The sequence below is a fragment of the Olea europaea genome, chromosome 6 (assembly GCF_002742605.1).
Source record: "Olea europaea var. sylvestris chromosome 6, O_europaea_v1, whole genome shotgun sequence".
NCBI lineage: Eukaryota > Viridiplantae > Streptophyta > Magnoliopsida > Lamiales > Oleaceae > Olea > Olea europaea.
Window position 1 is genome coordinate 7,911,656 of NC_036242.1, and position 9,006 is coordinate 7,920,661.

The 9,006-nt window shown below is 35.7% G+C and overlaps 1 protein-coding gene across 2 annotated transcripts; it reads left to right on the top strand.

Annotated features, from left to right (window-relative positions):
* Positions 1-344: 344 nt before the first annotated feature.
* LOC111395708 (G-type lectin S-receptor-like serine/threonine-protein kinase At4g27290) lies at positions 345-5,305 on the top strand. Of its 2 annotated transcripts, XM_023021831.1 has the most exons (8): positions 789-950; positions 1,046-1,845; positions 2,769-2,900; positions 3,025-3,149; positions 3,239-3,449; positions 3,562-3,799; positions 3,886-4,036; positions 4,157-5,304. In XM_023021831.1, exons 1-8 carry the CDS (start codon positions 874-876, stop codon positions 4,490-4,492), a joined length of 2,070 nt encoding a protein of 689 aa, XP_022877599.1. In that variant the 5' UTR covers positions 789-873; the 3' UTR covers positions 4,493-5,304. The 2 variants fall into 2 exon arrangements, with proteins under 2 accessions (XP_022877598.1, XP_022877599.1); XM_023021830.1 differs by having other exon boundaries at positions 345-1,845; positions 4,157-5,305.
* The last annotated feature ends 3,701 nt before the right edge of the window (positions 5,306-9,006 follow it).

Here is a 9,006-nt window from a genome sequence, read left to right on the forward strand (position 1 = left end):
GGTACCTTATTTAATGAACAATAGTATCACTTAAATTGATATTTGAAATTTTATGCTGTTAAATAGAACTATTCATTTATAAGTCAAGGAAGTTATATCCATCCAATGTTGACCTTTTATCTCTAAATTTTAATCTAAATCAACACCTTCTTTATACACACAAGAAAGTCTTATTTTAAAATTGCCTATCGACCCCACAATGTTCACCACTAATCATTCATTCATTTCAAACGTTTTAGCTTTTGTAATTTTAGTAATATTGTCAAATTTTGTTGAATAAACGACATCACCCTTTAACTGCTAAAACTAAAGGAAATTGAACAATTAAACATAAACAGAAAAGGAAAAGGAATGAAAAATCTTGGCAACCTAATGCGTCACCTCCATTATTTTATTCTATGGTATGCAGATTTTTCAACGTTCACACCTTAAACTAGGTGCCAACCAGGACCCAGAGACCACAGAAAAGTCACTACACGTGTTAGCACCTAACTCCAGAATGAAAAGAAATGATGAATTTACAGAAGATTCAGATTGGTTTTGTGTTTTCCAAAGTCACACGGAATGGCAACTTACTGATTCCTTGATCCAAAAAAATGCTGCAATCACAATTTACCGTTGCTCTCATCTATTCTTTAACGTTTCTCAAATTGTCCGTTGCAGCAGATACACTTTCTGCAAACCAAACCATTCGCGACGGGCAGATTTTAGTTTCTGAGGGAGAAATATTCGAGCTGGGATTCTTCTCCCCTGGTAATTCCAATAACAGGTTCTTAGGAATATGGTACAAAACTACTCCGGATGTTGTTTTTTGGGTTGCAAATAGAAATAATCCCATTATAGACTCGCAAGGGATCTTATCCATAGCCAGAAATGGAACTTTACTTCTTAAGAGAGGCAAAACCATTATCTGGTCGTCAAATACATCAAGTGTTGCATCAATTCCAGTTGTACGCCTCTTAAACACTGGAAACCTTGTAATTATGAACTCAACTTCTCAACAAAACTATATATGGCAGAGTTTTGATTATCCGTGTGATACCAGGTTACCAGGAATGGAACTGGTAGACTACCTTGGACAGGGTCAAGATAAATATTTGACGTCTTGGAGAAGTTCTCATGATCCGTCCATTGGAGATTTTTCCGACAGGATTGAATATAATGGTGGACTAGTTGAAATGGTTGTCTACCACGGGAAGATAAAAAGATGCCGCCGCAGCCCATGGAGTGGGCATTACACCAGTAATCTCCCTTTCATTCTCACTACACCTTTTAAACCGGTTTTGGTATTCAATAAAGACAGGATTTCACTCTATGATAACAGCTCATTAATCACGAGATTTAATTTAGACAAATCAGGCTTTGTCCATCGCTATACTATGAATGAGAGCAAAAATGGGTGGAATCTTGTTCAGACTTTTCCACGCGATTTTTGTGACAATTATGCTCGGTGTGGTCCTAATGGTATCTGCAGAATTAGTCAGGTACCAATATGTGAGTGTCTGAAGGGATTCGCCCCAAGATTTCAGAAGGATTGGGACGTGCAAGATTGGTCGGGTGGATGTGTTAGAATTACGCCAATAAATTGCCAGAATGGAGATGGGTTTCTTGGGGTGGAAGCTAACTTTCCTGATAGGTTGCAGTTTCAATTGAATACTAGTATGAATTTCAATGAATGTCAAGCTCAGTGTTCCAAAAGCTGTTCCTGTACAGCTTTTGCTACCCCTTTTATAACTGGAGTCAGTAGCTGTTTGATGTGGTTTGGGGATTTGATTGATATTAGAGAGCCTCCTGGAGCAGATAGCAAGGTGAACATCTACATTCGTTTGCCACCTTCTGAACTAGGTAAGTCTACCGGTAATCACTCTTAGTTTCCAAGACATGTATCTAATTGTGAGTGTAGAGAATTTAGAAACCATAAAATGGGAGTAGTATTTTTATTGGGATTCTGTTAATCACTGTAGAATTCCTATTCAAGACCACTGCAGTTCCTTTTTGGGCGGTTGTAGGACGGACGATCGCCTATAGGTGGTAGGGTAGGGTTGGTAGTACCTCTAAGATTGCGGCCAATTCTCCTAGTTAGGCGCGGACCAGGTTTAAAGTGTGTGAAACTCCGCTACCTCGTAAGGGCGTTGAGACCAAGCATGTTACACAAAATTGCCACACTTTCTCTGTGGTATAAAAAAATTAAGGTCATGTTCTCTGGTTGATCATGTATTCTAATCAAGCTCTGCCGAATCATTGATCCGGCCAATGCACTGAGGTTGACTGGTTCACATGAGATCAGGGCAAGTAGACTTGCTTGAGATTTTTACAAACCAAGTCATCTCCTGGTTGGGCTACCTGCTCCAGTCTAGATTCTACAAATATGATCATAGACTCATAAATTTAACCCAATATTTTAGTTCATATTGATCGAGATAAGAATAGAATGTTCATAAACATCATTAGAAACACTCTCAAGTATCCATGTTTAACTTGGAGCTTTTTGCCAGTTGAAATTGAGAAAACTCAGTTTTATCTGTGGGTAAGGACGGTCCAAAATAGAACAGAGTTGAGATCCTTTGCAATGTTAGTTATATTAACTTCAAAAAGCCAGCATCATATTAAGCAACCAAATTTTATAATCAAGATTCAGAAGGGGAATACAAGAAAAAAATAATCAACAAATGCTATTTCTTGTAGTTTATATCAGAAAACTAGAAACTCTAAATTAAAAAAGGATTCATGTGGAGAATAGTTACATCAGCTGCTTTTTTTCATTGCAGAATCTAACAATGTTTTAGGTAAGAAGAAGAAAAGGCCCGCAAAGATAATCTTCATTTTGACTGCTGTCGGAGTGCTTATCCCTGCTTTAATCTGCGGGGGCATACTTCTAAAGAGAAGACTAACAAGTAAAGGTTATAAAACTTATCCTCTGTTCTTTCTCACAGAAGTTTTATCACAAGTGCAGTAAAGTGCTTAAGAATACATAAATCACAGTAAGCATGCATTAAAGCCCTAAGGCAATGATTTGCTTTATAGGAGAAGAAAGGAAAACTGAAGGTCTAGAATTACCTTCATTTGATTTGGCAACTGTAGCTGCTGCCACGGATAACTTCTCCAGCAAAAACATGATAGGTGAAGGTGGTTTTGGTCCTGTTTACCGGGTAATTTCTCTAGCGAAAACAGATGTGGTGCCTTTTTTCTTTGTACGAATATATCACATTAACACTTGTATCTTATATTGCATATTAAGGGTAGGTTATCAGATGGACAAGGAGTAGCAGTAAAAAGACTGTCCAAAACATCCAGACAAGGTATTGAAGAATTCAAGAATGAAGTGAATTTGATTGCCAAACTCCAACACAGAAACCTCGTCAGATTATTGGGATGTTGCACTAAAAGAGACGAAAGAATGTTAATCTATGAGTACATGGAGAACAGAAGCTTGGATAATTTTATTTTTGGTATGACCTAAGAAGCCCTTTATCTGATTAATATGTTTTGTAAATCATTATGCTTGATCCAAGGGGATCAAACATGTAGTTTTAACAATTAAAACTGTGCAATTCTGAGCAGATGAAGATAAAAGGACAATATTGTCATGGCACAAGCGTTTTGACATTATTATGGGGATTGCTCGTGGATTTCTCTATCTTCATCACGACTCCAGATTAAAGATTATCCATAGGGATATCAAAACAAGCAATATCTTGCTAGACGAATATCTAAATCCGAAAATTTCAGACTTTGGCTTGGCAAGAATTGTTGGAGGGGGTCACGATATAGAAAGAACAAAAAGAGTTATTGGGACTTAGTAAGTTTCAGTTTCTCGTTAACTTTAGTTAAAAAATTAATTGTTTGCACAACATCATATGACCATTGATCAATAACTTTATACAGTGGTTATATGGCTCCTGAGTATGCCTTTGATGGGAAGTTCTCAGTAAAATCAGATATATTTAGCATGGGTGTTGTCTTGTTAGAGATAGTGAGTGGCAAAAAGAACAGAAGTTTCAGATACATGGATCACTGTGATAGCCTTCTAGGACATGTAAGTAGTGCGAGCAAATTGAATTTTACTTCTATTTGTAGCTTTTGGTACTTTATAAATATATCTCTACTAGTTTTCTTGCGAGCTACAAAACTCGTCTAATTCGATCAATTTTCATAGGCATGGCTCCTTTGGAAAGAAGACAAGGCCTTGGAACTAATGGATGAATGTTTGAAAGATTCATATGTTGAATCTCAAGTGAAGAGATGTATACACATGGGCTTATTATGCGTTCAGAAACACGCAGACGACAGACCGTTTATGTCCAATGTGCTTTTTGTGCTAGGAAGTGATCAGGAGGGAGCAAATTTGCCTGATCCCAATGAACCTGGATTTTTCATGGGAGGGAGTTACAATATTGAAGGATCTTGTAAACTGCATTACAATAATGAAGAAACTTGTAAACCAGAGCCAAATTCAAATGCAGTGAGTATGACTGATATAGAAGCCAGATAGAGAAGGTTCAACAGAATGATAATTTTGTAGAACATGCACATAATCATGCTAATATAATAGCACTGTTGTTAATAGAGTAATGCTATGTACTATGTAGCAATAATGGTGCTACACATGGGTACAGTTTATTTTTTTAGTTCTTTTTTAATTAAAATTGAGGTTATGTATCTTTCCTTTAAAAAGCAATTCTTTGAGGAAAAGGGAGCTTTGTTATTTGCTGTAGCCAGTTGGTATCTTTAAGGTTAACACCAGCCAAGTAAAGAACGGAGAAAGATGAGAAATCGATTCTAGGTTCTTGAATCTCAGTTGGTGACAATATGGACAAGCGAATCCAAAAATTTCAAGAGTCAGCAAGTTGGTTACTTTCCGATGTTCATACTTAAATTTCATGTGTCTTAATTTCTCGAAGGAACCAATGAATTTTGGTATTTGAATACTGCCTCCGAAATCATTTCCCCTTAGGTCCAGTCCAGTCCAGGTAATTCAAATGCTGCATCTCAAGCAATGCAGGGCTTTTCTTTTCTCTCGAGGGATGATAATGAGTAATATTCTCGTGACCAGTTATGTTGCTACATGCCACACCCTTCCATTTGCAGCATCCACTTTTATCTTTGTCACTTCCCAAGGACGAGAGAGTCATAGTCGTCTATAAGGCCTTGATTAAACTTGAAAAGAGCTCGTCTTTCCAGAAGCAGAGAGCGAAGTCAGTTTCATGCACAGAGAAGATACGAATAACGATAAATTAAGTACTTTAAGTACTTTGATAATTCCTATATACTCCCTTTTTTTGTGATATCGTGTTTATAGTGAAATTTCTGAGTTCTAAGTTCTTTGATTCAATTAAAAATGATTTATCAAGACCGAAATCTCCTATTCTTGCATTCTTCAATTTCATTTCTTTAACAAGTTTATTCGAATTTTGTTAATGCCGAAATACGAGCCTCACTAATGGTGGCTTCTTCTCTCCTAACAAGTTCCATTGTATCCTTGAGGAATTTTGCTTTCCCGAGTGAATTAAAACGTGGACCCTCCTAAGGAGGCCAATTTTTGGTCTGTTCAATCAGACATTCATGTGCACACAAGTTCAAGATTCGAAGTGCTATTCCGGTTCTTGATTTGCATATTGTGTGCTCGTACGTGGAGAGAATTTCTATGCTATACATGATTACAAACTTTCAAAGTGTAGCCATATAACTTTTGTAAACTTGTAGTTTTTCCTCTGATACTTTAACCTTTTCCAATTCATCACTTTAAGCTTTAATTTCTTATTCATCTAGTTATCATTTTTGGCAAGTAAATATATGATTTCAATGTTCCCTCAAAGGAGAACACGAATCAACTTTGATCTTCCAAAATGAACAAATGGATCCCACTCAAAATTATGCCAAAACAGCCCTAACAAGCCATTTTTTCTCATCACACGCAACTTCATATCTACTGCAGGTTTTAGTTCGGGTTAAGTTCATGTATGGGTTGCTGTTCTTCCAACTTCATCAGATTCTATTAGGGCCATTGCTGTAATGTACTAAAACAAATTACGACGAATTCTATCAACTTTTCCTGTGTGGAATGAAAATATTTAAGGGGAAAAAAAAAAGAATACTTGATAGTTGCTTGATTTACAAGCATAAAATTCATTACCATTTTTCCCATAAACTTTACGTAGCTGTAAGAAAAGACACATTAGCTTCATTACCTTTTTTTCACATGGAATAAACCCCACACTTGATGTGGCTGTAAGAAAAGTCGAGTAAACGTGTTTGACAAAATATTGATTATTTATGCCACAGATTGAAAGTAAGTGTTGAAAAGAAAATAATGACATTGACATTAATTATGACTGAGAGGTTTCTAAGACATGTATCTTAGCCAGATAAGAAATGGCGTGTGAAGATTTTAGAAACTGAAAACTATGTTGAATAAAAAAAAATTTAGGTAATGTTCGTTAGCGTATTATGAATACTTACAAAACTCGGTCCAATCATCGATTCTGACGAGGCACCAAGGTTGACATGTTCACAAGCAATGGGGTCTGGCCATGTAGCTTATCTTGGAGTCTTGGACCAATTTGCAAGTTGTTTGCCTGTTTAAAAGTCAGACCAGTGGGTCTGGTCCAGATTTTACAAGTTTGATCATGCCAGACTCATGAAATCTGTATTTTAGCTCGTATTAAATATAGATAAGAATGGAGTGTTCATAAAAATCAACAGAAACAGTCCAAGTATCCTTGGTTCGATTGAGATTCGTTATATTATTTTTATGAACTTCCTAAGACTAACATCACTCTATGGAGCCTTATTTTATAATCAAGTTTCATAACGCAGAACTTGAGGGAAAAATAACATCGACCAATCTTGTTCATTGTAGAATATAGCAGCAGCTATGGATAAAACTTAATTAAAACAAGATTCATGTAAAGAAAATTGCGTCAGTTGGTTCTTTTTAAGGACTTGTTACGATTTTATTGTATCGGCAATTCTTTAAACAAAAGAACTAATACGAATAGTTGTAAAAGTCAAGGAGTCAATTGAAATATTGTATAAATGAAATAGGTAACTTAGAATACGAGTTTGGAATAAGGAGAAAGATCGTCGAATTTACGCTAGCATATCGCCCATCTGATGCTCAAGCAAAAAAAATAAAAATACTATCGCCCAGCTCTTGCTTGAGCGACACAAGTCGCTCGCCTGTTGCTCGAACAACAATGTTACACTTAAAACCCTAGTTTACGTTTTTCAAAAGTTTTATTCAAACCTTGCTAGCTAATTGCCTTCTATTATATATACGCAATCCCTAATCTTTTTTTGGTGTAATTGTTCATTATATTCCTTCTCCAGAACATATTTCTAAGATTCAAGAACACATTCAAGCCTTAGATTAATCCTTTGATTCTTGAGTTCATTCAACTACAACTTTAGGGAAAACATCAAATTCATATAATCCAAAACACCAACTTTCTATACACATACAAGAAGGTACTTTCTCAATAACTTTCAAAAGTTAATGAAAATTGAGGAAGGTTGTAATAGAAACACAAGAAGAGTATAAGAACAAGGGGTTTTTAATGATTCATAGGAAATAGACAATTCTAGAAAATCAGGAATAGATGCGAGTAAAGCACGTTCGATCGGGTCTTTGAGATTGCAATAATTAGACCGAGTCTAGTGGACTTTTTTAGGCTGGATTGTACTATAAGCTCTTATTGTCTATAGTGGAGGTTATTGGCTTTGTCTCGAAATTTTTACCCAGTTGGCTTTCTTCGTCAACAGTTCTTTTGTTCTTTATCGGTTTCATATTACAAATTGTTACAAATTGTGGCAATTTAACATATGATAAATTGACTTGATTGACTAAACATCTAGAACAATTAATAAGTGAATTATTGCTGTTAATTGATAATTTTAATTCTGCAGTTTTCACCTAATCACCCCCTAGGTGATTTTAGGGTCGAACTAGTAACTTTACACGGTCAAACAATGATTCAGTAAACAAGAAGAAGAAGCCAGCAAAACTAATCTTCCTGAAGGAAAATTAAAGATATAGATTTACCTTCATTTGATTTGGCAACGATTGCAGCTACAATAGATAACTTCTCCAGTGAAAACATGATTGGCGATGTTCGTTTTGGTCAGGTTTAAAGGATTAAGGACATGAGATGTGAAAATTTTCACGTTGTACAAAAATATCCCATTAACATTTGCATTTTATAGTTGCATATACAGATAATACTTTTTATCGAATGATCAGATAATACTTCCTGAAGGATGGACAAGGAGTAACAGTAAAAAGACCGTAAAAAACGTTCAGATATGCTCCTGAAGAAATGGAGTGAGTTTGATTGCCAAATTCCAACATAGAAATCTCGTCAGACGTTTAGGTTGCGGCACATAAAAGAATGTTGATCTACGAGTACAAGCAGAGAAAAAAAGTGTGGATAATTTTATTTTCTGTTTGACCTAAGAAACCATATTGATTTTTTATGAAAAATTATATACCAATTTCAAGGGGATCAAACATATTAGTTTTGACACACGGAAAGTATTCAACTCTGTGCAGATAAAAAAAAAAAAGGACAATATTGACATGGCCTAAGCAATTTGACATTATTATGGGGATTTCAAGGGGGGTTGCTCTATCTTCGCAATGTCTCCAGGTTAAAGATTATCTACAGGGATCTCAAAATAAGCAATATTTTCCTAGATGAAAATTTATATCGAAATATTTCAGACTTTGGCTTAGCTAGAATTCTCGGTGGGGGACTAGGTATTGCAAGAAAAAGAGAGTTAATGGACATAGTTATTTTCTCTTTAACTTGAGCGAAACATATAGTTGTTTGTACAAGATCTCATAGCCAATAACTTTATATAGTGGCTATACGGCTCTAGAATATACCACCGAGGCAATTTCTCCATAAAATCAGATGTCTTTAGCATGGGAGTCATCTAGTTAGAGATAGTGGTGAAAAGAACACAAGTTTTAGACACATGAATCACTATCGTAGCCTTTTAGGATAT

Excerpts from the sequence above, each read along its gene's own strand:
- LOC111395708 (XM_023021830.1), top strand. The coding sequence starts at position 597 with ATGCTGCAATCACAATTTACCGTTGCTCTCATCTATTCTTTAACGTTT. Across the intron at positions 3,150-3,238 it reads GTTTTGGTCCTGTTTACCGG|GGTAGGTTATCAGATGGACA; the intron begins GTAATTTCTCTA and ends TTGCATATTAAG. Across the intron at positions 3,450-3,561 it reads CTTGGATAATTTTATTTTTG|ATGAAGATAAAAGGACAATA; the intron begins GTATGACCTAAG and ends AATTCTGAGCAG.